The sequence below is a fragment of the Triturus cristatus genome, chromosome 10 (genome assembly GCF_964204655.1).
Source record: "Triturus cristatus chromosome 10, aTriCri1.1, whole genome shotgun sequence".
NCBI lineage: Eukaryota > Metazoa > Chordata > Amphibia > Caudata > Salamandridae > Triturus > Triturus cristatus.
In genome coordinates this window covers 1,026,747,701-1,026,764,773 of record NC_140593.1, presented here as the reverse complement: position 1 = coordinate 1,026,764,773, position 17,073 = coordinate 1,026,747,701, and the positions used below count along the sequence as shown (strand labels likewise).

General features: G+C 42.6%; 1 protein-coding gene across 3 annotated transcripts in view; it reads right to left on the bottom strand.

Moving 5' to 3' along the window:
• IQCK (IQ motif containing K) overlaps window positions 1-17,073 on the bottom strand; it is a 513,956-nt gene that overhangs the window by 303,546 nt on the left and 193,337 nt on the right. Inside the window, exon 9 of one of the 3 annotated variants that reach the window (XM_085629067.1) lies at window positions 14,708-14,992. The exons of the other annotated variants lie outside the window; for them this stretch is intronic. Coding sequence (XP_085485193.1) covers window positions 14,723-14,992 — 270 coding nt within the window. The 3' untranslated portion in view covers window positions 14,708-14,722. Of the gene's footprint in view, window positions 1-14,707; window positions 14,993-17,073 lie in introns of those variants that run through there. 3 annotated transcript variants of the gene reach the window in all.

The following is a 17,073-nucleotide window of genomic DNA, read 5'->3' as shown; positions in this document are numbered from 1 at the left end:
CACAGACAATCACTGTTAACACACCTTAGCACCTTGTCTTTAGGTTTCTTCACTCTCTTATACACTTTTGCTTTGGAGCGGTGGTAGCTGATGATGAGAACCTGAGGTAGCAGGCGAGTACCTTCCTAATTACCCTCTCGGTGTTACTACCGTGAGGCACCACCAATCCTTTCTCACTTTTTTTCACATCTTTTTCTTTGTGGTTTAGGTATAGTTCACTACACAAAGGGAAGCTAGGAGACACAGGTTACTAACTTTACAGATAGATTTTAATGTTTCTAAAGTTTGGTGATCCATTCCCTATCAGTACAGATGGTATATATATAACCTCTGGTATAATAGATTGTCTAAATGTATGACAACAAGTGAATTAGGGATTTGAGTATTAATATCACCCTGTGAACAGGTCCTTTGTTGTGTATAATTATTTCAGTGGGGGATGACCTGTTCTCTGCCCCTAGAGCTCCTTATTGTGTGTGGTCTCTTGACAATTAGACAGGATTAGTCAGGACTCTGATGAGGACAGACACGCGAACGGGTTAGAACAGCTTATGGTAGGTGCGCTTTCCGAGAAATATTGCAAAGGTAGAAGGCAGATAGTAAAGGTAGTATAGATACACGTCATGACTTCATCTTCACCCATGGATTCAAATCCATTCTTCTCCCTGGCGATGGAGCCCTTGGCGGTGTTACTTAGAGCTAGCGGAGATAATTGGGGTATACCGCTAGGCGACGGCATACATGTGGTATCACTCTATGCAGATGATCTGCTCCTGTACATCAGAGACCTACAGGCAATAACTCCGGTCATAGCGGACTTTTTCTGGCAATTTGAACATATGTCAGGGCTTAGAGTGAACTGGGCAAAGTCTGGCATCTACTCTTTTACTGACACGGTGGCCGAAACGGACGTCAATATTAATGGATCCGATCTGGCCTGGCACTCCACTATGTTTAGATACTTAGGCGTCTACAACTACAGATCCCCTGCTGATGTATTAGATGGCAACCTTGTGAGAGCCATAACGGCAATAAAAGCGCAGGTGCGTTTTTGGAAAACACTGCCCTTGAATGTAATGGGTCGCGTCACTTTAACTAAAATGATTATCTTACCACGGCTGCTATATTATTTTCAAATCTCCCCGTATACGTCCCTGTCAGTATTCTTCACAACCTAGAAGGCATTCTTCGAGACCTGATCTGGAACAAAGGCAGACCACGCATAGCGTTAAGTAGGCTATATGCGCCCACAAGCAGCGGGGGTCTAGCAGTCCCGAATATGGAACTCTACTATCTAGCCTCTCAGCTGCAGTGGGTATCAAAGTGGATGTGTGGGAAGGAACTAGCAGACACTGCGACTGCGGCACCCCCGTGGTCACAAGCCCAGCTACACCATTTCTTTCATCCCATAACTAAACCACTCTGCCCGTCCCAGCTCTATGTGGCATTGGCCCATAAGTGCTATCGGAGGAGCCTCTATCCGACCCGTGATACGTATCCTTATGCCCCGCTGCTGCCGTTAGAAGGGACCCCTAGAGGCAAAGGGAAAATATCCGGAGCCGAGTTAGTGACATGGCACGAGGCAGGGCTTGATGCAATAGGCGACTTGTATGCGGAGGGCACTCTTCTTATGTTTAATATGCTGTCAGCTGAAAATGACCTACCTGCAGGCCAGTTCATTTTGCATGCTGCAATAACACGTACCTTGACTGTGGCCTGGGGAGACATAACGACTGAGCCCCGCACACATACGTTTGTTCAATACTTACATGTAATGGGGGAGGGGTCACATGTTTTGCACTGGTTGGTGGAGGCCCTGCTGACGCACACACTGAAGCCGTTGACGAGACTCCGCGAGAGATGGGCGGTGGATAGAGGGCGGCCATGGACTGATAGAGAGTGGGCTTCACTACTGGCCAGGTCCACATGTATACCATGTAATTCGAGATTTAAACTTATTCAGACTTATATTATACATAGGGCATACCTCTCACCGGACAAGATCAATGATTATTTTCACCTCAACACCTCCGCCTGCCCCCGATGTCATTCGGTGGGCGCGGACCTGCTACATATGTTCTGGTCCTGCCCCTCATTGCAGTCATATTGGCGTACAGTTGTAGACACATTAGTGACATGCTCTCAGGCGCCACTGCAGTTTAACTGGGAGACTTGCATATTAGGACTATAACCGCGGATAAAAACCAATAAAGTGATTTCCAGATTTAGAGATCTGGGCTTGATCATGGCCAAGCACCTAATTACGAAGCGTTGGAAGATCGCTGACCCCCCAGCATCGGCTAATTGGGAGAAATCCCTTACAATCTGGGCCCAGGCTGAGAGCGCTACGTTACACAAGGAGGAAATTGCGGGGCTGCGCAAATACCCGATTGCGCAGATCTGGGACGCTTTTCTTAAAGTGCTCACGCAGCCAGATGCCACAACACATCACACATAGCTCCCCAGCGAGATACCGGAGGCCCCAGCGCAGCATATTCCTCCCCCTCCCCCCTTTTTTTTTTTCTCTCTTTTACTTCACAGGATGTTCTTGGTTAGTGCTATGCAGGTTTGTGCCATGAGCAGTAAGTCGACTGCGGGATGCTCCCCTCCCTCCGCACCTCACGCACCGCAGTATTATCATGGTATTCCATTGTTGTTTCTTCAGCCTTTACAGTACATTGGTCCACGCACACACCCCCTTACCTGTTCCACAGCACGGTTTACACAGACTACATATGGCGATTTTTTCTTTTTTATTAGTTTGTTAGTTATAGCTTATTTGGATGAACATCGCGCTCTATTCCTTGTCGTAACCGGTGTACATAGAGACAGCGTATATCCTTTGCATAGCAACTCAGTCATTGACTGAGCAGTGATATAAGGACTGGGTCACATCTCTGTACGTAATAATTTGTTGTCTAATGCAAAATTGATCCACAATGCTCCCAGCAATGATGATGTATAGTTGTTGTAACACACGACCCGTTTACATTCCAGTGTATGTAATCAGAATAAAATCTCAATAAAAAGATGTTAAAAAAAAATGGATTCAAATCCATTGCTGGCACACTCGCACTGAATTTCCTGTAGTACATATGGGTCAATGCTGCTTGCCATATTCATCCTCCGTTAGAACTTAGTAGATGGTCAGTTTGCTGTATGATAAGTGCATTACAGTCACTACACATAACCTTGGATTGGACATATGCTACATTGTCACGGACTACCCATGTTTCACATTCATCCGTCCTTCATAGTTTATGATGTTATCTTTTGAAAATTTCCAGCATGTTTGCCTTAATTTCAAAAGGTAGATATGCTTGCCCAGTTTGAGATATGGCCTACAAGGATACTCAGACACCCCCCAACTTGCATCCATAAACTGGAAGGTGTTGGCTTTAGCATAGTGAGTGCGCTAAAGGCACATGAAAGACATGTCTTCCTGAGCCTCATGTGGCTGTCATGGAGTAAAAGCTCACTCGGCATGCGTTCGGTAACGTTCATGAAGAAGGAGGGGGAAGACTTGACAGGTAGTGAAATGTAGTCAAACTCATTATGTCTTGTGGCATATGAATGTGATGGGCCCTTGCATGGCAGCGGTATGTTTGTGTGAGTACAAGTGATCTGGTTGTTTGGGCCCGTGGCTGGCAGTATGGAAGTCTTGTGTGTGGTGTGTGAATGGCGTGTGAATAGACCATAAAGTGGTTTGTGCCGTGAAATGGCTTTATAGGCTCCCCTTCAGAAGGCTTGGCTTCAATATTTATATACTTTGATAAGTATTTGTGCTTTGAAGACAGCGTTTCTGGAGGTGCTAAAACCAACCAGTGTAAGTGGTGGATTAGCTTTATCAAATTAGTGTTAGATTTATATTTGTGACGGTGTAATGGCCTTTTGTAAGAATTTTTTTGTCAATATGGGTAGCATGGGACTTTGTGCCCTAGCTCAGTCGTCACCTAGGCAAACCTTCACATTTTTGAGTAGTAGACAAAGTGGGAAGTACAAGGGTGAATGACTTGCGTGGATCTCACTGTTTTTTTTTTATACCCAACATGCCCTGCAAAGCTCAAATTTAGTTGAAAAAACACTTTTTCCACACCTTTTTATGTGGGAAAGTTGTGGGAGGTATGGCTTGCGTGGATTCCCCAACGTTTTCTTACCCAGAATCCCCTGCAAACCTCAAATTTAGCTGAACAAAATCACTTTTTCCACACATTTTTGTGTGGGAAAGGTGTGGGATCACCGGGCTGACACAAATCTCCTACCACCCAGCGTTCCCCCAGGTCTCCCGATAAAAATGGTGCCTTACTCGTGTGGGAGGCCCAAGTACCCGCGACAGGCAAGGGCCCAAAACGTATTGAGGAGACATCAAAATTGCCTATCACAAAACAACCTGGTTTTGCAAGGGGGGTCACCTGGTTTTTCTGCCCCGTGCTCGGCGGCCAGCTAGGGAAACCAACCAAACAAACACATTTCTGAAAACTAGACACGTGGGGGATTCCAGGGATATATGGCTTGCGTCGATCCCCCAAAGTTTTCTCACCCAGAATCCCCTGCAAACCTCAAATTTAGCTGGAAAAACCACTTTTTCCGCACATTTTTGTGTGGGAAAGTTGTGGGATCACCGGGCTGACACAAATTTCCTACCACCCAGTATTCCACCAGGTCTCCCGATAAAAATGGTGCCTCACTCGTGTGAGAGGCCCAAGTACCCGCGACAGGCAAGGGCCCAAAACATATTGAGGAGACATCAAAATTGCCTATCACAAAACAACCTGGTTTTGCAATGCGGTTCACCTGGATTTTTGGCCACGTGCTCGGCGGCCAGCTAGGGAAACCTACCAAACCCACACATTTCTGAAAACTAGAAATGCAGGGGATTCCAGGGAGGGAAGGCTTGCGCTGATCCCTCAACGTTTTCTGAATTTTGAAGTCTCCTCAATGTTTTATTTATTTTATTTTTAGAGTTTTCTACTGCGCGGACCAGACCCAGGGTAGGGTATCAGAGCGCTTTACAATGAGAGCACAGTACAAATGAGACAGTTAGCAAAGCATAGTATACAAAGAATCAACATAACATGTTTTGATAAAGTTCGGAGGGTTGTAACGTAGTTCTGAGCCCTAGGCACAGGTCAAGAGGGGAGGGTATCCTTATTGGGATAGAGGAGGCAAGTTTGAAGATGTGGAACTGGAGTGTAGAACTGGAATGGTCAATGTGAGAGTTTATGGGAGGAATTTACACATCAGGAATGATTTTGCTTCCCTTTTGAATAGAGGAGTAGAAGAGATTTTTCCGATGTATGCAGGAAGCAAGTTCCATATTCTTGGTGCTGCTCCGGAGAATGCTCTGTCATAGGTTTTTTCTTGCTGAAACGCTAGGGTTTCAGGAGTAGATTATCGGTGCACCTTGAGTGTCTAAGTACCGAAGATAGGGTACGTTTTTGGGATAGGTACTGGGGGAAATTGTGGTGTAGCGCTTTGTGAGTGATGCATGCTATTTGTAGGTAGACTCAAGCTTCATAAGATAGCCAGTTGAGTGCTTTCAGGTGTGGCGATATGTGGTCATATTTCCTGGATCCAGTTAGGAGTCTTGCTGCGGCGTTGAGACAGGCTTTTAATGGGGCAGTTGACATTTTGGGTAGCGCCGAGAGGGTGGTGCATCCGTACTCCAGCCTTGAGATTACTGAGGACTGAACTGCATTTTTTAGGTCCGGGTTCTCGATGAAAGGTTTCATTTTTCTAAGATAGCTGAGGTGAAAGCGTGCGCTTTTAGCAAACAGGTTAATGTGTGTTTGCATGTTAAGGTTCTTATCTAGAGTAATTCCAAGTGATTTGGTGGAGTCCACCAAGGTTGGCTTGCAGTTTAGAGCAGTGATCAGCTTGGTCCATTCCTTTGTCTCCTGGGAAATATTGGGGGAGAGATTAGAAGAAATTCAGTTTTTTGCGAATTTAGCTTGAGGAAGTTGGTAGACAGCCAGTGGGCAGTCTTTTTGAGTGCTAGATTCATCCTCTTTATGTCTTCTATGGAGGAAATCTTGATGTAAAGTTGAGTGTCTTCCGTGTACATGTGGTAGGCGATTTTTGCCTGCTGTAGTAGTTCGGTTAGAGGTTCTGTAGTGTATTCCTATATCCCTGCTAGGCTCTGCACATTGGAATAACATACACTATAGATTTGACATAGGACTAAGGTCAGTATGTCTCTATCGAGTATATTAAACTTAATTACTTGTGTGTGCCAGCTAACTCAGAGGTCACCAGAAACTTCTCGAATATACAAGAAGGGATTAGTCTCTGACAACCGCATAAACATGACAACTTTGTTTCCATTTAGAATCGGAACAGTCTCAGAATTGTGGAAACAATAGATAACAGTTTCACTTAGTCAATCGTGCATGCTTCGGTTCTACAGAGTTACACAGAAATAGAGAGACGGGCGTTTCAATAAAAGGGTTTATTGAACAGTCTTATTTCTCATGCAAGAGATATGAATTGCTACAATCGTAAGACAGATTGAGAAGTACAATATGTACGAGGTTAGCAGTAAGATAAAATAATACTGCAATAGCATGGTTTGTAGCTATGACATATATTAATCAAAATACATACATAAATAACATAAGCTAAAATGTGATACTCATCTGATGCTTCTAAATTGTTCTACCCCAGTGTACCTAACCTAAGTGCAGTATGAGGTTTGAAGTAGGTGCCATTTCTAAAGTATAGCTAGCCATATTTTAGTTTAGCCAAGAGTTGCCAAAAGTTTCTCTAAGTTCTAGTCAGCTCCATACCTTAGAATGAGAGAGGTTGGAATCTATTTTCTGGACTCGATAGTCTAACCCCCGGCAAGGGAAGTCAGAGAGCACTGGAGCTGGATTCTCTGCGAGGAGGATGGCAGCGTCAGGTCAGTGCATCAGGCTGGAACTCGATCTCCTTCCGAACTTGCCGTGGCGAACCGCGTAGTCTAGACTGGGTCAAATCCTCCGGGAACCGCAATTTGCCAGGGCAAGTGCTGGTATATTTATACCTTGAAGGTCTCTAGGAATGCCAGTATTGACGTAAAAGTCGGGCAGAGGAACGTCATCAATGAACCCCTAAGAAATAGATGTTCATGGATACTTAATGAGTTTTTGGAGAAATCAATATTCAAGCTGAGGGAAATTCCTAAAGGCTTAAGGGTCTGGTTTTCCAAGAATTTGTTGTGACGTGGATGGACGGATGTAGGTGGCCATGCCTGTATTTGGTTTGTACGGACAATGTCTAAATAAGGACCGGATTGCTATGTCCAAATAAGGGCAATGTGAATTGTACCTATATAAGGGCATAAATCGTGAAACCTATATACGGAATCTAAATCTGCACACAACACCCACTCCAGTTTCGTATGAACGACGTTACTAAATCCTAAACATTCTAAATATATCTTAAAACAGAGTATCGCATGGGTTTGCTAAAATAAGCTAAAAACATATCTAAAACATATGTTCTAAAAATACATTACAAAACCATTGCTATGCATAAAGTGTTGTACATATTAAAGGCAATGTTCCATTCTACGCATAGGATCACATTGGAATGCTAAATGAATGAACCAAAATACATACATGTGATTAAATGGCTCGTAAATACAGAAGAAAAAAGGGACCGAAACCATTTCATATCAGGTTACACAAGTCAATTTGTTATACATGACAAGGTGGCATACTGTCCCTGGAAGTGTTATCAAAGAATTCTGTTCTTTGTGAATAGTTCTACTATAAGCAGATTACTGTGCCAAAAAATGAAAAATAAAATTTTGGGACGGGGAAGAAAAAAAATATATAATCATAGAAAAAGTTCCAAACTCAGTATTACGTTTGAAAAAGAATGAAGGCCAAATTCAGAGTCTCTCCGGAACATTGTGTTCTTGAATCAAAATTCAGTGTGTGGGGATGGAGAAAACATAACATTTTCTAAGCCTGTAGACAACAAGTCGTCTACCGTTGTGGATGAGAGTTGGAATACCTCGTGTAGAAGATCAACAGCACATAGATGCGAACTATCGCCTTCAGCATGGGAAGCATCAGCAATGTCCGTATTGGATGTTACCTGCGCGCCTGGTGTTTCCTGTCGTACCTCAGCAGTATCATGTTGCGTCTGTGAGATCTCAATGAATGCCGCCATCAGGATTGGTAGCCGCTGGGGACAACACATAGCATGGGCCATTATCGGTCCAGCAGAGTATCGATATCCGTAGGCATGACTGATGGGAGTGTCAGACAAATGTCCAGCACGCATTCTTCACCGCATAGCAGGCAGCGTAGAACAGGTACGATGCAATCTTGCCAGATTGGTATGAATGACAGAGACCAAGTGGTGTTTAATTCTCGTAGACGAGGTAAACATAGAATTTGGACGATGCGCTCACGACACTTCATCTCCAATAGAGTTCTTTCCATGGTGAACTGAGTGTCGCTGGTGATTTGGCTTGCCATATCGTAGCAATAGGAGCAAAAATAGTATCCCTGCAACGAGTGCTAAAAGGAGCGGCAGTCCGCCAAACACGAAGTTTGGAAAAATTCCGAGGATTGCTTGAAAAGGTGCTAACAGTCCTGCACACACGTTCTTAAATACATGTACAATACCGCTTGTATCAGACATGTTTAAGATAAGACCTAACATTTCTGAGAAATGCACAGGGCAGTTTGTATACAAAAGGGTATGTATCTCCGCAGAAGTCCTTGCGACCTGGAGATCATAGGTTTCTTTGGCAGAGGTCAAAGGCACAGTTTTTTGTAAAAGAATGGCTTTCATTCTGCTTAGAGTACCAATTCGTATAGAAGAGATATTCAGTGAAGGCCATAAAGGCGACTCCCTGACTATGTCTATTTGTGGAAACAAGACTTGCATACAGCAAGTGACCCTGGATGTAACTGTCACTAGATATGGGATATCTGGCAGCATGTCACAGCAGCTGTGATCATTCAACATAATGTAACTCCCATTTGAAAGTTGACCAAAGATTGGATTAATCACTGCTGCCGGTGAACTGTGCAGGTGGCAGGATACGTTTGTAGTGGAACCGTCACAGGCCCCGTCTAAGTTAATACCCTGACAAAGGAGAGAACCGCTTAGTGCATGTTCACAGTTTTCACCGCTAAGAAACACTTCACGTCCCCCACTCCAACATCTATGTGTGTAAGGTAAATCCCAGGATGTCTTAATGTATTATTTACCCAACCTTTCATATTTGCCTGCTGCCATATTTTTTAGGAAATACTGAAAATGGAAAGTCGTAACAGGCAGAGTAATCTTACCATGCATGATACACTAAGTAGCTGGTTTTTCTGCCACTGTGAATGGTAATTTCTCCAGTTTTTGAATGCTCAGCACCGTATAGTCTGCTCCCCTTTGTACCAGTTTGATCTGTCTATCAGTGAGACTGAATTCTGCAAACAGTGACGTAGTATTGATTAAACGCCAAGGCACATAGCCAGAACGCAGGTTTTGAAGCGTCCAGCCTAATAGCATGATAGAACGTAGCTGTGACTGACCATGTTGCAACATGACCATGTCTTGTTCCATGATGTCTATGACAGAGGATACAATGCTGTCCAAAGAATATATCCTGGACGACAGAGTCGTTAACCCATTGTCTACTACAGAGAGAGATTTCTCTAAATTAATACAATCAATTTCTCGTATTCGTTCTGCAGTCTCTGCTTGGGTGACCTTCCATGCTTCATTATAAGAAGCGTAGATACCGGCATATATGAAACGTTTTTGATGCGGTTTTCTTTTCTCCTAGCAAGAATTCCCTAAGGTCTGCGCCTTCTTGAAGTAAAGTTAAGTGTTGTTTTACATCCTCTTGTGTAGCTTTCTGTAGCCAATCAAGGCAAAGTTTTCCTACAGTGTAAGTTGTTACTACCCCCGGATGCTGTCTATGTACATAACGTGGGTCTGAAAGGTAAAACCTTGTGTTTTGTTCAGGAATCTATCTTGACAGTTGTTTGTGTCTAAGGGTCAGAGCAACCATTTTTTCCATTCAGGATCTGATCTGGTATTATTCAAAATAGTATGTACGTCGACCTCCCCCTGTGTAGTGCTTTCACTTGTAGGTGAAGGTATAGACGGAGTGTTCATGTCTTTTATCTTGGCTATTCCAAGGCATGATGTTTTGTTGGACAGTGTTGTTCAAAAATATAATTTGCTCAGGGATGATACAGGCTCTAAACAAAGCTTCTATTCCCTGTACTTGCCAATCTTTAGTACCCCAGACTGTTTTCGTCTCAATATTGTCTTTCAAAAAGTCTAGACATTTGAGCAAAAAAGGCTGTAGAATAAATCTGTTTGGTATTTGTTAACATAGTTTGCATTCCTGTCTTATTGACATTCTTAAAGTAAAATGTCTCTGCATTCGAGATATTAAACCCTGAAAAATATGGAAATTTCATTGCAAATGTTTTCAAGCTACCCTTTGGTGGCATAGCACAATGTTCCCATTGGTTATACATAAATACGTTTCTAGGTGTTGCAGATTTATGCAAGAAATGATGACCATAGTGGTTATAACAATACAGTTGTTCATAGTCTGATGAACCTTGTAAATATTCATTATTAGTGAATGCAGTTGACATCTCTAGATCAGACATCATATTATTAACAGTCTCGAAGTCCCAATCATCAGAAAAGGTACTGGAGGTAATAAAGTCACTTAATGAAATTTTAAATAAATGTGGAATCTTCAAAAGCTCCGACGGGCCAAAAATGTCAGATTTGGTTTTGTCCCAAACTATACCATCAAGTATAGGAATCGCTGTGATGTTCACTGCTGACAAGTCTCTTGCTTCACGATGGGATGATTTGTGTGGCTGGAGAAGTAAGTTCACTCTTTTACTTGCTGTGTCCATTTGAATATATCTTCCATTAATCAGCATACCCAGAGTTATTACCAGAGCTAACCAAAGTAGAAAGAAGAATATTCCCAAAACAATTCATACTTCAATCCATGGTGAAACCAGATAATTTTTTTCCAGTAGATGAAAAAAGTCTTTTGCTCTTTCTTTGAAAGTTCTTCGTACTGGCGTCGTTTCAGGCTCGCTGGGATCCTCAGAAAACGTATCAAAGTTCATGAAATAGCCAGAAGCAGTTCTTTCAATGGTTGGAATTGCATCTGTATTTGATTAAATTGCTGGAACCAGTTGATCACTTGTTACTTCGTTGTAAACAGGTGTATCTGGACGAACTGTTATTTGGGTCTCAAGAGGGACAAAGTCCATAGCATTGTTGCTTAGTCCTCTATTTCTTACTATCGAATCTTCAAAGGTGATGAGTCTCTCAGTTTGAACCTCTTGGATTGTAGCTAGAGGAGTGCGTCTGCTACATTGGCGGAATCCACTTGGCCTACTGTTCAGTATCGGCCACATAGTGTGGTTTGATCAGGTCGATGGACACCAATCCTTTCTCCTTTTTACCAGCAAGGGGTGGCAAAAGTACTGTTCTTGATCCGTGGATTGCTAGGACAGGTACTGATTGTCTGTAAGAAGGCCCAAATTCCTTCTTGTCCGCGATCTTTTCTCTGACTAGATCCCCAAGCTTTGGGATCCAGACAGGCCTTGCTGGGACGGCCGTATTTTTCTCAGTGGTGGTTGGCTTCAGGACCACGTTGCTTTGTTACGTTCTAAGATCATTTAAGTCCTGTAAAACAGCCAAACGATCTTTGATATCAAATTGTTTGTTTTCCACCACTGTGCCTTTCATATCTAAGTCCGGAACCAACATTTTAGTCCCAAACAGGACCTCATATGGAGTGACACCCCCTAGAGAACTTCTTGGCAAGTTGTTTATTGCGTGCCGGACCCCATATAAATGTTTGACCCACCCATCACCCAAACCTAATACCCTAGCTGTTAAAGACTGTTTTATGTCCCGGTTTTTTCTTTCCACAACAGAATTTCCCTTAGGATGGAATGGAGAAGAATACCGCAATGCTATGCCCAGACTGGCCATAGCTTCTTTGTAAGCCCTAGAGCTAAACGCAGAACCCTTGTCAGAATGTAGTGTGCCTATTGCGTATGTGCCGATAAAGACTCGCAAATCTTTTATAACAGTTGAAGCATCAGCCGAGCACTGAGGCCACATCGATAGGAACCTAGAGCACGAATCCACAGCGACCATGATATATTTATAGTTTCCATCCCTTTGTAAGGAACCGCAGTGGTCCAGGTAAACACAAGCTAATGGTGTATCTGAAATTAACAGGGGCGTCTGCGCAGGACGTTTCACATTAGAGACTTTCATCTTTTGGCATATCTCACAGTCCAAAACCTAATTCCTAGTCTGTTTCCTAATGCCGGGCCAACAGTACCTTTGTTTTAATAATGCTACTGTGGCGGAAACACCTGCATGGGCAGAGGCGAGCCGTCATGTGCTGCTAGGATTAGCCCTCGTCTATGTTCCATGTTTGGAATTACTCTATCCCCCACTCCAGGGATTCGAGCAAACGGAACATTGTTCGCATCAATTATATATGAGTATTTGAGTGGAAACTTTATAGGTAACGCAGCACCGCTGCCTTTGCTTGAAGCATTGACAGCCAGCATTATCTCGCTGTCTATTTTAGTTTTTGAACGAGTGATCGCAGCTACGGAAGCCGTTTGCACAGCCCCTTTCGTGGCTTCATCAGCCAATGAATTCCCTTCAACGTGAACGCCAAGTTGATGACTCAGCGTGTGTATCACATGAGTGTTCTGTAGTCCGTTTCGCAACTGAACTACTTGTTCCCAAAGCAATTTGTGCTTGATTGTGCCACCTTTTGCATCTTTGAAACCATTTTGAATTCAATTCTGTAAATATTAATTGTAAGATTGAACACAGTAAAAAGAATCGCACACTATCAGTGTGGGGAATTTGCAATCCGTATTTTCAATTGCCATCTTGAATGCTTGCAGTTCTGCTCGCTGAGCTGTACAATCTCCTAGAGATTGGATTTTTGTGACCATTTGTCTGAATTCGCCATCTCACATGCGACCTTTAACGATAGCACACGCTGCACTGTAAGCTTGTTTACTCCCCGTAGCGGGCTGTCCAGATCCGTCAGTATAAATTATAAATTCGTACTGGTCAAGAGGGAGAATTTCAGTAGGCAGAGGACATTCGTGTTCATATTGCAGGAATGCTTGTGTTTTTCAATATAGATCAAAAACGTATTCAACATCAGTTGCAGCAAGAGAATTAACCCATTGTATCCATCTCAGATGTAAAGCTTTTGCATTTGGAATGCTAGCCTTTGTAACTGCCTCTAGGGCTGGTACAGGAGTCACAACCATAATGCGTTTTTCCTGTGCTAGGGCTCTTTCTTTTGCTACAGCGGTTTGAACTGCTGTCAGAATTTGTTTTGTAGAAGTGAATTTCATTTCTGCTTGTGTAAACAAGTGGGATTTGTATGTAATTGGTACTTTTTCACCTTCGTTAAAAGTTAAGTAGGTGAATCCGCACTGACCCGGAATTATTCGGATCACTAAGTTGCGTATGTTTACGCGTGTCTGCAAGTGTTTTGTTGCTAACATGTCTGTTTGGAGTGAACGCAAAATTTCTGTGTGTTTTTGTTTCCAATGTGTGATTTTAAAATCAGGTTTGATTAATTCGTAGAGAGGTTTAACCCTTTCTGTGTAATGTAAAATGTAAGTTCTTTACAAAATTCAGGAAACCTAGAATCGACTGTAAATTTGTCAGCGTTTTTGGCAGTTGGAGCAGCGCAAACTTTTCTAAAAAGTTGGCTGCCAGGCTTTTGCCTTCACTTGATAGTTCATATCATAGGAAAAGGATGTTGAGGTGGGCAATTCTTGAATTTGTAACCCTCTGAGGCGAAGCCCAATATTATGGGGCTCACTCTGTTCAAGTGCCTATCCAGGTCATTGTCTGTCAGATATATATCATAGACATATGTCAATGCCTCGTCATCATAAGTTTGTAGTAACTCTGTTACCCTTGCTGAGAATAACCCCAGGCTGTTTTTTAATCCCTGGGGCAGTCAACAAAATTGACGCTGCATCCCCATTATTAAGAAAGAGGTCAAATATCTGCTTTTTGGTGCAATATTTTGACAAAAGAAACAATTTGAAATGTCTAATGTGGTTTTATATTTTTTAGGCACAATGTTATTCATTAATGCTGTACTATGTGCATTTTGCACTGCAAATTTTTGCAACAAGAATTTAAGTGTCTGTAATCCAAAACTAGACGATATGTATTGTCTGGTTTGGAGACAAGAAACAAAGGATTGTTCATTGATGAGGTGAATGTTTCAATCACCCCCTGATATTCAAGTTGATCTAAAATCTCCCTGACCTGTTTTTTAGCTTCTTGCTTAACTGGGTACTGCCTTTGTGCAGTCGGTTGATTTTTTAACTAGATAATATGGTGAGGTAAGTCCTCATCGCTTCCTACATGATTTTTATACAGTGCTGGGGCTTGTGCTACTGCCCATTTCCTGGCTAATGTATATTTTAAATGAACTGGAACATGGTTGGAGAAGGCAGGCATAATGATGGCCTCGCCATGTGGGCACTCCCTGACAAACTCTGGTGGCCAGTCCTGTTCTGCTAGAAGTATATCATAACCCTTAGAAAGATGCTCCCAAAAGAGTGCTTTCACTTTTCTTGGTATGTGTCCCTCCATCCGGAGTGTTATTTCATATAACCTATGTGGAGAACTAACCCTGGTGTCTACAGTCTCAACTTGTATGTCTTCATTCAAGTCCATTTTCTCCAGAAGTCCCTTCAGGTTCTGGCGAGCTATTGTAACTTCTGCTGCACTGTCCAGCATGGTCTGGGCCCATTCGCCGTTCCTGAGGTGGGTTCTCAGTATTCTCGGCATATCTGATCTTCAGACCTGCTACCTTTTTCTTAGAGAATTGAGGTTTTGCTTTATTTTTCTGAACGTGTTGATCGTCTTTGGACTTCACGCGTTCTTCCTTGTTTTCTGACCGTCCACTTCTTTCGAATGTCTGTGACGATATCTGAAAGGTACGAGAGGAACGTGTATCATTATTTTGATATCTGTCAGGTTTTCTCAAATTATCCCTATTCCTGAGGTTGTACCTCCTTTCAGAGATTACCTTCTGTGGAGGATACCTGCCTTGGGAATGAGAATGCTTCTCTTTGGAATTCTGTTTGCTATTTTCTCACTTCTCTTTAGAAGAAGTAGGAGTGTTTTTAGGAAAGACCTTATCAGGAATTTCAGATAGTTGTGGTTTAACTGTATAGTTCTATTAGCTTTTGTATGTTTTTAAGTAATTCCTCGTCGGACATTTATTCAATGTCAGGGTCAGGTGTGTAGCCGGCTAAAATCGGCCATGTTGCTCCTGGTCTGCCTAGTGGACCGAGCCTGGTAATGTGATTGTAATGTTTTAGGGCGCCTTTAAACCAGAGTTCATGCTCCTGGTATGTGAGTGGAATTTCAATATCCTCGAAAGGAATATATTCCTCAGGTGGTTCATCTTCTTTGTAGAAGTGAAACAAGTGTGCTACTGGATTTCATTCTGGGAATACTATCCATGAATAGAATACCTCTGTCTGGTGAGATTCATGTGCCTCTATCACAAAAACTGCTCTACCACCTCTTGGTCTCAGAACATGTTTTATAAGTTTTAGAGTGATGGCTCTCCTTAAATTTGGTGGGATGTGTATAACAACCGCTTCGTTTTCATTAAAACCTGTAATGTCAGCCGCAGCTGTACCGTTTTCAACGACAACATCACCGTGGTCGGACATTGTTTAAATGAAAAATGCAGAGCAAGTTTCAAGGGAACAAAGATAAGGTGCACAATATTTTGGAACACTGTATCCTTCAACGTTGAACAAACCAAACAGCTAATACATAGGATTTTCGTCCTACTCAGCTATGGCGGATATTATCCCTACCCACTCCAGACGTCTTATGGAGCTTTATGAGTAGAGGGTCTCTGAGAAAAGCACGACTGAGTTACTTCAGTATCTAGCGTTAAATTAGTGCCTTACCAAACCTTTGGGCGCCATGTAGTGTAGTTCCTATACCCCTGATAGGCTCTGCGCATTGGAATAACATACACTATAGATTTGACATAGGACTACGGTCAGTATGTCTCTATCGAGTATATTAAACTTAATTACTTGTGTGTGCCAGCTAACTCAGAGGTCACTAGAAACTTCTCGAATATACAAGAAGGGATTAGTCTCTGGCAACCGCATAAACATGACAACTTTGTTTCCTTTTAGAATCGGAACAGTCTCAGAATCGTGGAAACAATAGATAACAGTTTCACTCAGTCAATCGTGCATGCTTCGTTTCTACACAGTAGCACAGAAATAGATAGACGGGCGTTTCAATAAAAGGGTTTATTGAACAGTCTTATTTCTCATGCAAGAGATATGAATTGCTACAATCATAAAACAGACTGCGAAGTACAATATGTACGAGGTTAGCAGTAAGATAAAATAATACTGCAATAGCATGGTTTGTAGCTGTGACATATATTAATCAAAATACATACATAAATAACATAAGCTAAAATGTGATAATCATCTGATGCTTCTAAATTGTTCTACCCCAGTGTACCTAACCTAAGTGCAGTACGAGGTTTGAAGTAGGTGCCATTTCTAAAGTATAGCTAGCTATATTTTAGTTTAGCCAAGAGTTGCCAAAAGTTTCTCTAAGTTCTAGTCAGCTCCATACCTTAGAATGAGAGAGGTTGGAATCTCTTTTCTGGACTCGATAGGCTAATCCCCCTCAAGGGAAGTCAGAGAGCACTGGAGCTGGATTCTCTGCGAGGAAGATGGAAGCGTCAGGTCAGTGCATCAGGCTGGAACTCGATCTCCTTCCGAACTTGCCGTGGCGAACCGCGTAGTCTAGGTTGGATCGAATCCTCCGGGAACCGCAATTTGCCAGGGCAAGTGCTGGTGTAATTTATACCTTGAATGTGTTTAGGAATGCCAGTACTGCCGTAAAAGTCAGGCAGAGGAACGTCATGAATGAACCCCTAAGGGATAGATGTTCATGCATACTTAATGAGTTTTTGGAGAAATCAATATTCAAGCTGAGGGAAATACCTAAAGGCTTATG